A 19,079-nucleotide genomic window follows, 5' to 3' on the forward strand; every position below is an offset into this window, starting at 1 on the left:
GAAGACGTAAGGGATTGGCCACTGACAGGAGAAGGAGTTCCGTGTACCAATACTGTCTGGGCCACCTGGGTGCTAGGAGTATGAGCTTGCAACCCTCTGACTTCATCTTCTTTAGAAGCCGGGGGATCAATGGGAAAGGGGGAAAAGCGTATGCAAATATCCTGGACCGTCGCATTTAAAGAGCATTCCCCTGGGAGTGGGTATCGACTGGCATAAACTTGCCATTTGGTGTTCTGATTGGCGGCAAATAGATCCAGGGTTGGCCATCCCCAGCATAGAAAGATGTTGTCTAGCTCCCTCTTATCGAGTTCCCATTCGTGGCAGTTGTCGTCCGTCCTGCTGAGAGAGTCCGCCAGGGCGTAGTTGATACCTGGAAGGTGTTCCACTCTCAGACAAATCTTGTTAAGTGTGAGCCATTCCCACGGAGATTGAGCTTCTCGAGAGGGAAAGAGATTTTGTTCCTCCCTGCTTGTTGATGTAGAACATGCTTGTTGTGTTGTCTGGGCGGACCAACACTGAAGATCCTGAAATCCGCGGAAGGAATGCTTTGAGCGTAAGAAATATTGCCTTTAACTCTAGCAGATTTAGGTGCAGGCTCCTCTGCGCGCGCCACCATTTCCCTTGGATGCACATGTTTTGCAGATGACCTCCCCAGCCCTCCAATGAAGCATCCATTGTTATAATGAAATCTGTCATCGGAGATAGAAAGGTCAATCTCTGAGAGAGATGAGACGTCTGGGACCACCACTGCAGAGTCTCCACCATCCTTGGTGTAATATTGATAGAATTTTCGAAGGATCCTTGAGATTGGGTCCATTGTAGCGTAATTCCTCCTGTAATGGTCTCATTTTCAACCTTGCTAGGTGGACTAAGGTGATTGATGAGGAAATTATGCCTAGGAGTGAATTGAACGTTCATACTGAAACAGACCTTTTTTTTTTTTTTTTTTGAGACCTTGATAGCCATGCTGGTCAGTTTCCGTTGCTGTGTCTGTGAAAGATAAGCCTTGCTCTTGATGGTGTTGAGTTCTGCACCCAAGAAGACTATCTTGAGACTCGGAAGAATGAAAGATGTTTGGAGGTTTATTGTTAGACCTAGATTGTGAAAAAGTCCTAGTCAGGCATTGGTAGCCTTGGACGCTAGCTGTGATGTAGGAGCCTTTATCAGCCAGTGGTCCAGATACGGGAAGACTTGAAAACCCTTGTTGCAAAGGAAAGCAGCTATCAGAGTGAGGCATTTTGTGAAGATTCTTAGTGCTGACTTTAAACCGAATGGGAGGACTTTGAACTGATAATAGGCACCGGCCACAGTGAAGCAGAGATATTTGTGCTGCTTTACATGTATTGGTATGTGGGAATAGGTATCCTGGAGATCCAATGATGTCATGTAATCTCCAGTGTTCAGAAGGTGCAGGATGTCTGACAGTGTGATCATACTAAAGGATTGTTTCCTTAGAAACTTGTTTAATTTTCTGAGGTCTAGGATTGGTCTCCATTCCCCCAACGTTTTCCTTATTAGAATGAACCGGGAATAGAATCAGAGTCACCTCTGATGCACAGGGACCTCTATCGCCCCATAGGAGAGAATTAGAAAAACCTCTTGCTGAAGCAAGTGAAGATGAAGTGGTTGCGATCTTCCCGGCGGGGGTGTGGTGGTTTTTGTACAAATTCCAGCGTATGACCTTGAGCCACTATATCCAGCACCCATTTGTCCGATGTTATTTTTTTCCAATTCTGAAGATATTTTGAGCTGTTTGCTCCCACTTGATGGAATTGTGGGAAATATGGAAGCGTAGCGGGTGCCAGACAAGGATCATTGCTTGCGAGGTTGATCCCAGGTTTGAGAGCTGGGTTTCCTTCTCCCACCTTGTCTGATGTAGGAGACTGTGGGTGGTTGCCTGTACGTCTGTTGATAGGCCGGTCTATATTATGGCTGTTGGTACTGCCTATGGCAGGGTCCACGAATCGTAAAGAAACTTCTACCTCTTGCTCCCTGAAAGCACTGTTTCCTGTACTGCAGGGTACCCAAAGAACAAGCAGTATTCGTGTCAGTCTTGATGGCCTGTAAGGCATCATCTATATGCTTGCCGAAGAGAGTTTCTCCATCATAGGGCATATCTAATATCCTGGACTGGACCCAGTACAGCTGCTCCTGCAAGCTGACGAAAGCCTGTGGAGGCTATATCTAGAGCGCAGTCGATGATCTCTTCTGAAGTACGTTCTCCCTCCTGCAGAATTTAACGTGCCTCAGGTTGTTTGAGACTCGGAAGAATGAAAGATGTTTGGAGGTTTATTGTTAGACCTAGATTGTGAAAAAGTCCTAGTCAGGCATTGGTAGCCTTGGACGCTAGCTGTGATGTAGGAGCCTTTATCAGCCAGTGGTCCAGATACGGGAAGACTTGAAAACCCTTGTTGCAAAGGAAAGCAGCTATCAGAGTGAGGCATTTTGTGAAGATTCTTAGTGCTGACTTTAAACCGAATGGGAGGACTTTGAACTGATAATAGGCACCGGCCACAGTGAAGCAGAGATATTTGTGCTGCTTTACATGTATTGGTATGTGGGAATAGGTATCCTGGAGATCCAATGATGTCATGTAATCTCCAGTGTTCAGAAGGTGCAGGATGTCTGACAGTGTGATCATACTAAAGGATTGTTTCCTTAGAAACTTGTTTAATTTTCTGAGGTCTAGGATTGGTCTCCATTCCCCCAACGTTTTCCTTATTAGAATGAACCGGGAATAGAATCAGAGTCACCTCTGATGCACAGGGACCTCTATCGCCCCATAGGAGAGAATTAGAAAAACCTCTTGCTGAAGCAAGTGAAGATGAAGTGGTTGCGATCTTCCCGGCGGGGGTGTGGTGGTTTTTGTACAAATTCCAGCGTATGACCTTGAGCCACTATATCCAGCACCCATTTGTCCGATGTTATTTTTTTCCAATTCTGAAGATATTTTGAGCTGTTTGCTCCCACTTGATGGAATTGTGGGAAATATGGAAGCGTAGCGGGTGCCAGACAAGGATCATTGCTTGCGAGGTTGATCCCAGGTTTGAGAGCTGGGTTTCCTTCTCCCACCTTGTCTGATGTAGGAGACTGTGGGTGGTTGCCTGTACGTCTGTTGATAGGCCGGTCTATATTATGGCTGTTGGTACTGCCTATGGCAGGGTCCACGAATCGTAAAGAAACTTCTACCTCTTGCTCCCTGAAAGCACTGTTTCCTGTACTGCAGGGTACCCAAAGAACAAGCAGTATTCGTGTCAGTCTTGATGGCCTGTAAGGCATCATCTATATGCTTGCCGAAGAGAGTTTCTCCATCATAGGGCATATCTAATATCCTGGACTGGACCCAGTACAGCTGCTCCTGCAAGCTGACGAAAGCCTGTGGAGGCTATATCTAGAGCGCAGTCGATGATCTCTTCTGAAGTACGTTCTCCCTCCTGCAGAATTTAACGTGCCTCAGGTTGTTTGTTCTCAGGAATGAGCTCTAGGAAGGCGTTCATGTTGAACCACATCTGGCGATCAAAGTGACCCAAAATCGCTAGGGAGTTGGCTGCACGGACAGTTATAGTTGACATGGCCGAGAATCTCTTGCCCACATTGTCCAGGTGCCTGACTTCCTTATCTGGAGGCATAGAGATAGGCGTCGACGGATCCTTGGAACGTCTTTGGGCAGCTTGGGAAATGACCGGATCTGGCTTTGGATGCCCTGTCAAACACACTGGAGAGTCCTGTGTAGCCTTGTACTTTTTATCCAGCTTTTGTGGAACTGGTGGAACAGTAGCTGGATTCGCCATAATTTTAATGCCTTCAATCCAAATAAAGTCTATGATTGGAATTGCCCTCACTGAATTTCTTGCCTGTTCTTTAAAATCATGGAGGAAGCATTCCGACTGTGAGACAGATGTTGGTAAATGAAACCGGGTGGCCGCTCTATCCATTAAATTATGAAAACCTCCTATATCCTCCGGTAAAGAATCGGATAGACGAGGAGGTGGTGGTGATGGAGTAGGAGCAAAATATTTGTCCCATTCATCGTTAGGATGTTGGGGTGTTGAAATCTCTCCTTCTCTTTCATCTTCTGAAGAGGAGACGTCCTCTCTGGGAGGGGCAGCTATTTTAGTCTGAGGCGTAAGCCTGGGAGTTGCTGGAGGTGGAGGTATACTCCTTGGTGTAGCAGGAGACGAAGGAAGAGGCAGCTGAGACACAGCTGCAGTTGGAAACCTCCTCTTATAATCCTGTAACATAGACTGCAAGTCTTGAATTAAAGAGGCAGGCATTTGCACAGCGTCTCTTCGCTGATGTAAAGGTTCATAATAGCGGCTTTGATGAGTATAATAAGATTGATACTGTTGTTCGTACTCATCGTCATCTTCCTCCTCCTGATACTTGACAAGTAACTGGGATGGGCTGTGTGCATCACTAAATGGCCCTTCATCTGACTCCTCCCAGTCTAGCAGATGACTAGGAAGTAAGGCTTTACCTCACCTGGTGATGTATCTGCCGGGTAAACGGTCGACCTAGGCATTGTGGTAATTTTCACTGTGGCTCGAAGGTCGGGAGATCCAGAGGAAATGGGGATCACGCTGCCTTGACTGACAGGAAATAGTGGCATCATCGACGGTGTCGACGACAATGGTCCTGTCGATGACACCAACTCCGATTTTTCCACCAATAATGGTATCGTTGACGGTGGTCTTGACGGTGGTGTCGTTAACGGTACTCTCATCGACTATGGTGTCAACGACGATACTCTCGTTGATGATGGTGTCGACGACGGTGCGCTTGCCATTAGTGTTCTCGTCAACGTACCCTTCAACGACGAGGTCTTTTCTGGAGCAGCTCTCGTCGACAGCTCCAACGACGGATGCGACTTATCTGTGACTGACTGAAGGAATTGGAGCATTTAGAACAGACCTCGACGTAGTTGTAGTCGACGACCGTCTCATCAACGAGATGGTGGAGACGGTGACTGTGGAAACCGTCGTCACTGTCGTCGACGGTTGTGTCGTCGTCGACTTGAATTTAAGAGAAGCTTTTCTAGAAGTGGAAGGCTCTGAAGAAGGAGAACGGTTATGGGACTCCTTTTTGCCACGAGGAGAGGATGGCTCAGATGAAATTGAGCTTTTTATGTTCTTGGCACCCTCCTTATGGTGCGTCTTGTGGTGTTTTCTGGATTTCTCAGCCTGCCCCAGGTCCACAAATCTGGACCTTTTATGAGGTCTTTCTGAATCACTCTCCTCACCAGAAGTACAAAATTTAGCCTGTAACCAGATTAACAGTCTTCCTTCTCTGTCTCTAAGGGTCTTCGCAGAGAAGGTGTAGCAGATCTTACAGTCTTTTACCTGATGTACAGGATGCAAGCAGGATAAACAGTCCTTATGTGAATCATCCACAAGCAGCCTATTCTTGCCACAGGTCTTACAAGGGCGGAAGAGGCCTTTTCTGGAAGAATCAGACATTTTCTGAAGAAAAAATAATTGTCTTGAGAGGAAAAAACTGAGCAGAGCTCAGGGAGACTCTCTTCACACAACATGCAGTAGAAAATCTGAGGGAATGAGCCTCCCTGGGGAATATTCTAGTGGGTGCTAGAGCCTGATTGGTCATGAGTCAAGTTTGGTTCTTTTTTTACAAAAGGACATGCATAGGACATGTGTGTGATTTTGCTAGCATTATAGCCTATGGAAATGTTTTGCTCACTGCTTTTTTCATGTACCGTGGGACTTCCACTTCGACGACAGGGATGATTCAAGCATGTGAATTTATGAAAGATCCAATACTGGATAAGTTTACCTGGTGCCTGGGGAATAATCTAAGTTAAGGAATCTGCAGCTAGATGGCTATCTCAGTAGCTCATCTGCTGCGGATTCCAGAAAATAGGTGACACAGTCTTCCGGCATAAGTATGAGATCCTTAACCATGTTAACTGGCACTTGCATTATAGGCTGATCTGACACTTGAGTGCCCCCTTCATAAACATCTTCATATTACCAATCTTACTGATGTTCCGCAAATGGTTCGTAAGGACCCCAGTCAGTAGCTTTTTCTTGTCTTTGTCCCTGCTGATACTTCAAGACAACTTTTGCTTTGCCATATTCTTCCCTATCAGTGTCCCAATATCTGACCTTGAGCTGTATGGGATCGAACACTACATCAAAGGGTCCGCATTATCAGATTCCCCTGTAACAAACCGGATCGGAGTTGAAATGCTGTAGATTTTGATGGTTACTTCATGTTCCTACTCTGGGATTGTGTTTCTTCCCACTGCACTGCTATTCAGGTACTGTGGCCTCTTTAGGGAAACCCTAGTGTAACATGGATTAACTTTAATTTGATAGATACCCAGGATCAGAGGCAGACCTACAGAACACGCTGACACAAGTATAAGCCAAAAACTGAATACTTGAGACTACACAAGTGCTCCAGCAAACAACTTTTCATAGTTTGGAAACTTTGCTTGGTGTTCAGACATCAAAGCGGTCACTACTGAAATCAAAGTTAGTCACTATTGGTACCTTTTGAACCTTAAATAGTGCTTGTTGTTTACTACATTTTAGCAGACTGTGTAGTCACTGACAAGGTAGTCATTGACGATGTGGTTGCCATCATTATCATGTGTAGTTTTAATCGTTGGAGAGGTTGTCGATGAGACAGCTGTCAGTGGTGGCAGTCTCAAGGACTTTTTTTGGGGGGTGATCTTTGTCGACTGTGTTTTAGTAGTCAACGAAGGCACCCCATCTATTACGTCATTGTCGATAATTTTGGTTTCTCCAATTGCACAGATATCTTTTTCCTATGTGTTGGTGGCTCAGAAGTAATTTTTTAGGCAATTCCTTTAGTCAGAATATGGACTTTTCTCTAAGATTTTCTAGTTGTTTTTCTTTGGACACAGAAGACAGCTCTTTAAAAGCAGCTTTGGAAGGGCATTCTTTCAAAGAATGCTATTGTATGGGACTTATTAGATGTTCTTGAGGAACCATGTGACTACATCTGGAGATGGCACATTTTTAGATTTTGATTTCTGAGGTACTAGAACAGTCTACCATCTCTTTTCCTTAGGGTTTTTGTGCAAAATAAGTGACAGATGGTAGACTGAGCAGAGCCCAGGAAGCCCCCTTCACACACAACATATGGTAGAAATCTAAGGTCTGGTGGCTTATGGAGGGAGTGGTGTTCTATGAGCTTACTTCTGATTGACTGAAGTTTGGTTTTAATGAAAGGATGTGTCTACGCTAATAATATCACCTGACCATGTTAAAGATTGTTTAACATTGCACTACTTACTATCACCTAATTGGAAGAACTGGAGAACTTTTCAGAGTTAAACAAATTAAGTCCCAAAATGGTATATAAGAGAGTTATGTCCTGCAGGTGGAGTGGGATTTAATGCACAAGAGCTGCTTAAGGAGAGGCGGAGTTATGCAAATCCTACAGCTTTGGAGTACTGGTGTTTCAAGTCTCTGAATGTTATCCTCTGGCCAGTCTCTTGCCCCTCCCTTTACCCCACTCACCTACCTACCAAACCCAGTCCTGGTTTTGTATCACCTATAGAGGAAATAGCCATCTAAAATGTGACTCAACATTGTGTGCTTGAAATAAAACAGATGTAGGCAAACACAGCCTGAAAAGATGCTAGCTTTAAAAAAAAACACTTCGCTGGGGAAAGTAGGATACTGTTTAGTGGAAGGAATATGGATTGCAATTATTAAATTCAATAAAAACAATGAAACCTAAGAAAATAAGCAAAGAGTCTGAGAACTAGTAAACTTCTTTGGTTGCAAAGTAAAAAAGAATAGGTCAGACAGTACAAAATTACAAATGAAACGATTCTGTAAGATAACTATAGTGTCACATGGCCATTTGCTCACAACAGGTCCCCCTTTTAAGATTTTGTTTATATGGCATCCCTTCTTTACATTTTGTAAAAATGGCAATATTAAACCCAAGTACATCCTGCTTACAGCGAAATCTGAAATACAAGATACACATTTTAGAACATTTCAAGTGTGTAGGAAGTTGGCTCTGTATGTGCTATTTCAAAGTAAGGAATAGCATGCACAGAGTCCAAGGGTTCCCCTTAGAGGTAAAATAGTGGTAAAAATAGATAATACTAATGCTCTATTTTGTGGTAGTGTGGTCGAGCAGTAGGCTTATCCAAGGAGTAGTGTTAAGCATTTGTTGTACATACACATAGACAATAAATGAGGTACACACACTCAGAGACAAATCCAGCCAATAGGTTTTTATATAGAAAAATATATTTTCTTAGTTTATTTTAAGAACCACAGGTTCAAATTCTACATGTAATATCTCATTCGAAAGGTATTGCAGGTAAGTACTTTAGGAACTTCAAATCATCAAAATTGCATGTATACTTTTCAAGTTATTCACAAATAGCTGTTTTAAAAGTGGACACTTAGTGCAATTTTCACAGTTCCTAGGGGAGGTAAGTATTTGTTAGGTTAACCAGGTAAGTAAGACACTTACAGGGCTTAGTTCTTGGTCCAAGGTAGCCCACCGTCGGGGGTTCAGAGCAACCCCAAAGTCACCACACCAGCAGCTCGGGGCCGGTCAGGTGCAGAGTTCAAAGTGGTGCCCAAAACACATAGGCTAGAATGGAGAGAAGGGGGTGCCCCGGTTCCGGTCTGCTTGCAGGTAAGTACCCGCGTCTTCGGAGGGCAGACCAGGGGGGTTTTGTAGGGCACCGGGGGGGACACAAGTCCACACAGAAATTTCACCCTCAGCAGCGCGGGGGCGGCCGGGTGCAGTGTAGAAACAAGCGTCGGGTTCGCAATGTTAGTCTATGAGAGATCTCGGGATCTCTTCAGCGCTGCAGGCAGGCAAGGGGGGGGTTCCTCGGGGAAACCTCCACTTGGGCAAGGGAGAGGGACTCCTGGGGGTCACTCCTCCAGTGAAAGTCCGGTCCTTCAGGTCCTGGGGGCTGCGGGTGCAGGGTCTCTCCCAGGTGTCGGGACTTAGGTTTCAGAGAGTCGCGGTCAGGGGAAGCCTCGGGATTCCCTCTGCAGGCGGCGCTGTGGGGGCTCAGGGGGGACAGGTTTTGGTACTCACAGTATCAGAGTAGTCCTGGGGTCCCTCCTGAGGTGTCGGATCTCCACCAGCCGAGTCGGGGTCGCCGGGTGCAGTGTTGCAAGTCTCACGCTTCTTGCGGGGAGCTTGCAGGGTTCTTTAAAGCGGCTGGAAACAAAGTTGCAGCTTTTCTTGGAGCAGGTCCGCTGTCCTCGGGAGTTTCTTGTCTTTTCGAAGCAGGGGCAGTCCTCAGAGGATGTCGAGGTCGCTGGTCCCTTCGGAAGGCGTCGCTGGAGCAGGATCTTTGGAAGGCAGGAGACAGGCCGGTGAGTTTCTGGAGCCAAGGCAGTTGTCGTCTTCTGGTCTTCCGCTGCAGGGGTTTTCAGCTGGGCAGTCCTTCTTCTTGTAGTTGCAGGAATCTAATTTTCTAGGGTTCAGGGTAGCCCTTAAATACTAAATTTAAGGGCGTGTTTAGGTCTGGGGGGTTAGTAGCCAATGGCTACTAGCCCTGAGGGTGGGTACACCCTCTTTGTGCCTCCTCCCAAGGGGAGGGGGTCACAATCCTAACCCTATTGGGGGAATCCTCCATCTGCAAGATGGAGGATTTCTAAAAGTTAGAGTCACTTCAGCTCAGGACACCTTAGGGGCTGTCCTGACTGGCCAGTGACTCCTCCTTGTTTTTCTCATTATTTTCTCCGGCCTTGCCGCCAAAAGTGGGGCCTGGCCGGAGGGGGCGGGCAACTCCACTAGCTGGAGTGTCCTGCTGGGTTGGCACAAAGGAGGTGAGCCTTTGAGGCTCACCGCCAGGTGTGACAATTCCTGCCTGGGGGAGGTGTTAGCATCTCCACCCAGTGCAGGCTTTGTTACTGGCCTCAGAGTGACAAAGGCACTCTCCCCATGGGGCCAGCAACATGTCTCGGTTTGTGGCAGGCTGCTAAAACTAGTCAGCCTACACAGATAGTCGGTTAAGTTTCAGGGGGCACCTCTAAGGTGCCCTCTGTGGTGTATTTTACAATAAAATGTACACTGGCATCAGTGTGCATTTATTGTGCTGAGAAGTTTGATACCAAACTTCCCAGTTTTCAGTGTAGCCATTATGGTGCTGTGGAGTTCGTGTTTGACAGACTCCCAGACCATATACTCTTATGGCTACCCTGCACTTACAATGTCTAAGGTTTTGTTTAGACACTGTAGGGGTACCATGCTCATGCACTGGTACCCTCACCTATGGTATAGTGCACCCTGCCTTAGGGCTGTAAGGCCTGCTAGAGGGGTGTCTTACCTATACTGCATAGGCAGTGAGAGGCTGGCATGGCACCCTGAGGGGAGTGCCATGTCGACTTACTCGTTTTGTCCTCACTAGCACACACAAGCTGGTAAGCAGTGTGTCTGTGCTGAGTGAGAGGTCTCCAGGGTGGCATAAGACATGCTGCAGCCCTTAGAGACCTTCCTTGGCATCAGGGCCCTTGGTACTAGAAGTACCAGTTACAAGGGACTTATCTGGATGCCAGGGTCTGCCAATTGTGGATACAAAAGTACAGGTTAGGGAAAGAACACTGGTGCTGGGGCCTGGTTAGCAGGCCTCAGCACACTTTCAATTGTAAACATAGCATCAGCAAAGGCAAAAAGTCAGGGGGCAACCATGCCAAGGAGGCATTTCCTTACACAACCCCCCCCCAAACGAAAGAGGATGAGACTAACCTTTCCCAAGAGAGTCTTCATTTTCTAAGTGGAAGAACCTGGAAAGGCCATCTGCATTGGCATGGGCAGTCCCAGGTCTGTGTTCCACTATAAAGTCCATTCCCTGTAGGGAGATGGACCACCTCAACAGTTTAGGATTTTCACCTTTCATTTGCATCAGCCATTTGAGAGGTCTGTGGTCAGTTTGAACTAGGAAGTGAGTCCCAAAGAGGTATGGTCTCAGCTTCTTCAGGGACCAAACCACAGCAAAGGCCTCCCTCTCAATGGCACTCCAACGCTGCTCCCTGGGGAGTAACCTCCTGCTAATGAAAGCAACAGGCTGGTCAAGGCCATCATCATTTGTTTGGGACAAAACTGCCCCTATCCCATGTTCAGAGGCATCAGTCTGCACAATGAACTGCTTAGAATAATCTGGAGCTTTTAGAACTGGTGCTGAGCACATTGCTTGTTTCAGGGTGTCAAAGGCCTGTTGGCATTCCACAGTCCAGTTCACTTTCTTGGGCATTTTCTTGGAGGTGAGTTCAGTGAGGGCTGTCACAATGGATCCATATCCCTTCACAAACCTCCTGTAATACCCAGTCAAGCCAAGGAATGCCCTGACTTGAGTCTGGGTTTTTGGAGCTACCCAGTCCAGAATAGTCTGGATCTTGGGTTGGAGTGGCTGAACTTGGCCTCCACCTACAAGGTGGCCCAAGTAAACCACAGTTCCCTGCCCTATCTGGCATTTGGATGCCTTGATAGAGAGGCCTGCAGATTGCAGAGCCTTCAAAACCTTCTTCAGGTGGACCAGGTGATCCTGCCAGGTGGAGCTAAAGACAGCAATATCATCAAGATAAGCTGTGCTAAAGGACTCCAAGCCAGCAAGGACTTGATTCACCAACCTTTGGAAGGTGGCAGGGGCATTCTTTAAACCAAAGGGCATAACAGTAAACTGATAATGCCCATCAGGTGTGGAGAATGCTGTTTTCTCTTTTGCTCCAGGTGCCATTTTTATTTGCCAGTACCCTGCTGTCAAGTCAAAGGTACTTAAGAATTTGGCAGCACCTAATTTGTCTATGAGCTCATCAGCTCTTGGAATTGGATGAGCATCTGTCTTGGTGACAGAATTGAGCCCTCTGTAGTCCACACAAAACCTCATCTCTTTCTTTCCATCTTTGGTGTGAGGTTTGGGGACTAAGACCACTGGGCTAGCCCAGGGGCTGTCAGAGCGCTCAATTACTCCCAATTCCAGCATCTTGTGGACTTCCACCTTGATGCTTTCCTTAACATGGTCAGATTGTCTAAAGATTTTGTTCTTGACAGGCATGCTGTCTCCTGTGTCCACATCATGGGTACACAGGTGTGTCTGACCAGGGGTTAAGGAGAAGAGTTCAGGAAACTGTTGTAGGACTCTCCTACAATCAGCTTGCTGTTGGCCAGAGAGGGTGTCTGAGTAGATCACTCCATCTACTGTACCATCTTTTGGGTCTGATGACAGAAGATCAGGGAGAGGTTCACTCTCTGCCTCCTGATCCTCATCTGTTACCATCAACAGATTGACATCAGCCCTGTCGTGGAAGAGCTTAAGGCGGTTTACATGGATCACCCTCTTGGGGCTCCTGCTTGTGCCCAGGTCCACCAAGTAGGTGACCTGACTCTTCCTCTCTAGTACTGGGTAAGGGCCACTCCATTTGTCCTGGAGTGCCCTGGGAGCCACAGGCTCCAGAACCCAGACTTTCTGCCCTGGTTGGAACTCAACCAGTGCAGCCTTTTGGTCATACCAAAACTTCTGGAGCTGTTGGCTGGCCTCAAGGTTTTTGGTTGCCTTTTCCATGTACTCTGCCATTCTAGAGCGAAGGCCAAGTACATAGTCCACTATGTCCTGTTTAGGCTCATGGAGAGGTCTCTCCCAGCCTTCTTTAACAAGGGCAAGTGGTCCCCTTACAGGATGACCAAACAGAAGTTCAAAGGGTGAGAATCCTACTCCCTTCTGTGGTACCTCTCTGTAAGCGAAAAGCAGGCATGGCAAGAGGACATCCCATCTCCTTTTGAGTTTTTCTGGGAGCCCCATGATCATGCCTTTTAATGTCTTGTTGAATCTCTCAACCAAGCCATTAGTTTGTGGATGGTATGGTGTAGTGAATTTATAAGTCACTCCACACTCATTCCACATGTGCTTTAGGTATGCTGACATGAAGTTGGTACCTCTGTCAGACACCACCTCCTTAGGGAAACCCACTCTGGTAAAGATACCAATGAGGGCCTTGGCTACTGCAGGGGCAGTAGTCGACCTAAGGGGAATAGCTTCAGGATACCTGGTAGCATGATCCACTACTACCAGGATATACATATTTCCTGAGGCTGTGGGAGGTTCTAGTGGACCAACTATGTCCACACCCACTCTTTCAAAGGGAACCCCCACCACTGGAAGTGGAATGAGGGGGGCCTTTGGATGCCCACCTGTCTTACCACTGGCTTGACAGGTGGGGCAGGAGAGGCAAAACTCCTTAACCATGTTGGACATATTGGGCCAGTAGAAGTGGTTGACTAACCTCTCCCACGTCTTGGTTTGTCCCAAATGTCCAGCAAGGGGAATGTCATGGGCCAATGTTAGGATGAACTCTCTGAACAGCTGAGGCACTACCACTCTCCTAGTGGCACCAGGTTTGGGGTCTCTGGCCTCAGTGTACAGGAGTCCATCTTCCCAATAGACCCTATGCGTTCCATTTTTCTTGCCTTTGGACTCTTCCGCAGCTTGCTGCCTAAGGCCTTCAAGAGAGGGACAGGTTTCTTGTCCCTTACACAGCTCCTCCCTTGAGGGTCCCCCTGGGCCTAAGAGCTCAACCTGATAAGGTTCAAGCTCCAAAGGCTCAGTTCCCTCAGAGGGCAGAACTTCTTCCTGGGAAGAGAGGTTCCCTTTCTTTTGCTGTTTTGTAGTTGGTTTCCCAACTGACTTTCCTGTTCTCTTGGTAGGCTGGGCCATTCTTCCAGACTCCAGCTCTACTTGTTCACCCTGTGCCTTGCATTGTGCTCTTGTTTTCACACACACCAGTTCAGGGATACCCAGCATTGCTGCATGGGTTTTTAGTTCTACCTCAGCCCATGCTGAGGACTCCAGGTCATTTCCAAGCAGACAGTCCACTGGGATATTTGAGGAGACCACCACCTGTTTCAGGCCATTGACCCCTCCCCATTCTAAAGTAACCATTGCCATGGGATGTACTTTTCTCTGATTGTCAGCGTTGGTGACTGTGTAAGTTTTTCCAGTCAGGTATTGGCCAGGGGAAACCAGTTTCTCTGTCACCATGGTGACACTGGCACCTGTATCCCTCAGGCCCTCTATTCTAGTCCCATTAATTAAGAGTTGCTGTCTGTATTTTTGCATGTTAGGCGGCCAGACAGCTAGTGTGGCTAAATCCACCCCACCCTCAGAAACTAGAATAGCCTCAGTGTGGACCCTGATTTGCTCTGGGCACACTGTTGATCCCACTTGGAGACTAGCCATACCAGTGTTACCTGGATGGGAGTTTGGAGTGGAACCTTTCTTGGGACAGGCCTTGTCTCCAGTTTGGTGTCCATGCTGTTTACAGCTATGACACCAGGCCTTTTTGGGATCAAAGTTTTTACCCTTGTACCCATTGTTTTGTGAAGAGGCTCTGGGCCCACCCTCCTGTGCAGGTTTTTGGGGGCCTGTAGAAGACTCTTTACTATTTTTAGTTTTGGTTGTCTCATCACCCTTCCCCTGGGGAGTCTTTGTGACCCCTTTCTTTTGGTCACCCCCTGTTGAAGTCTTGGACACCCTTGTCTTGACCCAATGGTCCGCCTTCTTTCCCAATTCTTGGGGAGAAATTGGTCCTAGGTCTACCAGATGCTGATGCAGTTTATCATTGAAACAATTACTTAACAGGTGTTCTTTCACAAATAAATTGTACAGCCCATCATAATTACTTACACCACTGCCTTGAATCCAACCATCTAGTGTTTTCACTGAGTAGTCAACAAAGTCAACCCAGGTCTGGCTCGAGGATTTTTGGGCCCCCCTGAACCTAATCCTGTACTCCTCAGTGGAGAATCCAAAGCCCTCAATCAGGGTACCCTTCATGAGGTCATAAGATTCTGCATCTTTTCCAGAGAGTGTGAGGAGTCTATCCCTACACTTTCCAGTGAACATTTCCCAAAGGAGAGCACCCCAGTGAGATCTGTTCACTTTTCTGGTTACACAAGCCCTCTCAAAAGCTGTGAACCACTTGGTGATGTCATCACCATCTTCAAATTTTGTCACAATCCCTTTGGGGATTTTTAACATGTCAGGAGAATCTCTGACCCTATTTATATTGCTGCCACCATTGATGGGTCCTAGGCCCATCTCTTGTCTTTCCCTTTCTATGGCTAGGAGCTGTCTCTCTAAAGCCAATCTTTTGGCCATCCTGGCTAACAGGAGGTCATCTTCACTGAGAGCATCCTCAGTGATTTCAGAAATGTGGGACCCTCCTGTGAGGGACTCACTATTTCTGACTAACACAGTTGGAGACAGGACTTGAGGGGTCCTGTTCTCCCTATTTAGGACTGGAGGAGGGACATTGGCCTCCAAGTCACTAATTTCTTCCTCTGTGAGGTCATCATCAGAGGGGTTGGCTTTTTCAAACTCTGCCAACAGCTCCTGGAGCTGAATTTTGGTAGGTCTGGAGCCAATGGTTATTTTTTTGATATTACAGAGAGACCTTAGCTCCCTCATTTTAAGATGGAGGTAAGGTGTGGTGTCGAGTTCCACCACATTCATCTCTGTATCAGACATTATTTTGCTAAGAGTTGGAAGACTTTTTAAAGAATCTAAAACTGTTTCTAGAATCTAATTTCAAACTTTTAACAAACTTTTAAACTCTAAAAGACAATGCTAAACAGGGACTTAACACACAAGGCCCTAGCAGGACTTTTAAGAATTTAGAAAAATTTCCAATTGCAAAAATGAATTTCTAATGACAATTTTGGAATTTGTCGTGTGATCAGGTATTGGCTGAGTAGTCCAGCAAATGCAAAGTCTTGTACCCCACCGCTGATCCACCAATGTAGGAAGTTGGCTCTGTATGTGCTATTTCAAAGTAAGGAATAGCATGCACAGAGTCCAAGGGTTCCCCTTAGAGGTAAAATAGTGGTAAAAATAGATAATACTAATGCTCTATTTTGTGGTAGTGTGGTCGAGCAGTAGGCTTATCCAAGGAGTAGTGTTAAGCATTTGTTGTACATACACATAGACAATAAATGAGGTACACACACTCAGAGACAAATCCAGCCAATAGGTTTTTATATAGAAAAATATATTTTCTTAGTTTATTTTAAGAACCACAGGTTCAAATTCTACATGTAATATCTCATTCGAAAGGTATTGCAGGTAAGTACTTTAGGAACTTCAAATCATCAAAATTGCATGTATACTTTTCAAGTTATTCACAAATAGCTGTTTTAAAAGTGGACACTTAGTGCAATTTTCACAGTTCCTAGGGGAGGTAAGTATTTGTTAGGTTAACCAGGTAAGTAAGACACTTACAGGGCTTAGTTCTTGGTCCAAGGTAGCCCATCGTCGGGGGTTCAGAGCAACCCCAAAGTCACCACACCAGCAGCTCGGGGCCGGTCAGGTGCAGAGTTCAAAGTGGTGCCCAAAACACATAGGCTAGAATGGAGAGAAGGGGGTGCCCCGGTTCCGGTCTGCTTGCAGGTAAGTACCCGCGTCTTCGGAGGGCAGACCAGGGGGGTTTTGTAGGGCACCGGGGGGGACACAAGTCCACACAGAAATTTCACCCTCAGCAGCGCGGGGGCGGCCGGGTGCAGTGTAGAAACAAGCGTCGGGTTCGCAATGTTAGTCTATGAGAGATCTCGGGATCTCTTCAGCGCTGCAGGCAGGCAAGGGGGGGGTTCCTCGGGGAAACCTCCACTTGGGCAAGGGAGAGGGACTCCTGGGGGTCACTCCTCCAGTGAAAGTCCGGTCCTTCAGGTCCTGGGGGCTGCGGGTGCAGGGTCTCTCCCAGGTGTCGGGACTTAGGTTTCAGAGAGTCGCGGTCAGGGGAAGCCTCGGGATTCCCTCTGCAGGCGGCGCTGTGGGGGCTCAGGGGGGACAGGTTTTGGTACTCACAGTATCAGAGTAGTCCTGGGGTCCCTCCTGAGGTGTCGGATCTCCACCAGCCGAGTCGGGGTCGCCGGGTGCAGTGTTGCAAGTCTCACGCTTCTTGCGGGGAGCTTGCAGGGTTCTTTAAAGCGGCTGGAAACAAAGTTGCAGCTTTTCTTGGAGCAGGTCCGCTGTCCTCGGGAGTTTCTTGTCTTTTCGAAGCAGGGGCAGTCCTCAGAGGATGTCGAGGTCGCTGGTCCCTTCGGAAGGCGTCGCTGGAGCAGGATCTTTGGAAGGCAGGAGACAGGCCGGTGAGTTTCTGGAGCCAAGGCAGTTGTCGTCTTCTGGTCTTCCGCTGCAGGGGTTTTCAGCTGGGCAGTCCTTCTTCTTGTAGTTGCAGGAATCTAATTTTCTAGGGTTCAGGGTAGCCCTTAAATACTAAATTTAAGGGCGTGTTTAGGTCTGGGGGGTTAGTAGCCAATGGCTACTAGCCCTGAGGGTGGGTACACCCTCTTTGTGCCTCCTCCCAAGGGGAGGGGGTCACAATCCTAACCCTATTGGGGGAATCCTCCATCTGCAAGATGGAGGATTTCTAAAAGTTAGAGTCACTTCAGCTCAGGACACCTTAGGGGCTGTCCTGACTGGCCAGTGACTCCTCCTTGTTTTTCTCATTATTTTCTCCGGCCTTGCCGCCAAAAGTGGGGCCTGGCCGGAGGGGGCGGGCAACTCCACTAGCTGGAGTGTCCTGCTGGGTTGGCACAAAGGAGGTGAGCCTTTGAGGCTCACCGCCAGGTGTGACAATTCCTGCCTGGGGGAGGTGTTAGCATCTCCACCCAGTGCAGGCTTTGTTACTGGCCTCAGAGTGACAAAGGCACTCTCCCCATGGGGCCAGCAACATGTCTCGGTTTGTGGCAGGCTGCTAAAACTAGTCAGCCTACACAGATAGTCGGTTAAGTTTCAGGGGGCACCTCTAAGGTGCCCTCTGTGGTGTATTTTACAATAAAATGTACACTGGCATCAGTGTGCATTTATTGTGCTGAGAAGTTTGATACCAAACTTCCCAGTTTTCAGTGTAGCCATTATGGTGCTGTGGAGTTCGTGTTTGACAGACTCCCAGACCATATACTCTTATGGCTACCCTGCACTTACAATGTCTAAGGTTTTGTTTAGACACTGTAGGGGTACCATGCTCATGCACTGGTACCCTCACCTATGGTATAGTGCACCCTGCCTTAGGGCTGTAAGGCCTGCTAGAGGGGTGTCTTACCTATACTGCATAGGCAGTGAGAGGCTGGCATGGCACCCTGAGGGGAGTGCCATGTCGACTTACTCGTTTTGTCCTCACTAGCACACACAAGCTGGTAAGCAGTGTGTCTGTGCTGAGTGAGAGGTCTCCAGGGTGGCATAAGACATGCTGCAGCCCTTAGAGACCTTCCTTGGCATCAGGGCCCTTGGTACTAGAAGTACCAGTTACAAGGGACTTATCTGGATGCCAGGGTCTGCCAATTGTGGATACAAAAGTACAGGTTAGGGAAAGAACACTGGTGCTGGGGCCTGGTTAGCAGGCCTCAGCACACTTTCAATTGTAAACATAGCATCAGCAAAGGCAAAAAGTCAGGGGGCAACCATGCCAAGGAGGCATTTCCTTACAAAGTGTGACTTCATGGAAGTATCCTAACAAACCAAATGGTGTCTTGCACTCTCCTCAGAATCTGTCCAAGCACTTGCACAGGGAATACCAATTTGAGGATACATAAATATGAATGAAGAAAGTTTAAAACTGTACATGTGTTGCCTTACCTATGATACCAAAGGAGTACAAAGAGAGTTGCTTTCCTAGAATATCCATACTCTTCTGCAGTGGGGTCTTTGGAGCCTGAATAAGACACATAAAATGAGAAAAGGTTGATGACTGTTATATTAAACAAGGACAACTCCTACTCAATGTACATAAGATTATCTACCAAAACATTTTAATGTATGGCTAAAGAAAATAACCAGAAATTGACTGCTTCAAAATCTGTTTCATAATCTGTTGAACTAGTTGAGGGGAAAATTGAGACTGAACCTCGTACTGTACAGTTATCTGTAGCTAACAGGTGCCCCCACTGTAACACTTACAAACAACCCTTCTCTTTTAACAAGTACCACTTAGATTTTGGGAGTTGTAGAATTACTTTTACATTTTTAAGTATGAGCAAAACAACCCTAGCATCCAAAGTACTCTCAACGAAGAAGCCAAGACTGCCTGAGTAACTCTTACATGTGACTGAGCTAC

The 19,079-nt window shown here is 47.1% G+C and overlaps 1 protein-coding gene across 3 annotated transcripts in view; it reads right to left on the minus strand.

Annotated features, from left to right (window-relative positions):
* The window catches only part of ATP2C1 (ATPase secretory pathway Ca2+ transporting 1), a 472,867-nt gene that overhangs the window by 234,877 nt on the left and 218,911 nt on the right, over positions 1-19,079 (minus strand). For all 3 annotated transcript variants that reach the window (XM_069211924.1, XM_069211925.1, XM_069211926.1), the window contains one exon: positions 18,602-18,677. In XM_069211924.1, coding sequence (XP_069068025.1) covers positions 18,602-18,677 — 76 coding nt within the window. The remainder of the gene's footprint in view (positions 1-18,601; positions 18,678-19,079) is intronic.

This window comes from Pleurodeles waltl, chromosome 10, assembly GCF_031143425.1.
Source record: "Pleurodeles waltl isolate 20211129_DDA chromosome 10, aPleWal1.hap1.20221129, whole genome shotgun sequence".
Taxonomy (NCBI): Eukaryota; Metazoa; Chordata; class Amphibia; order Caudata; family Salamandridae; genus Pleurodeles; species Pleurodeles waltl.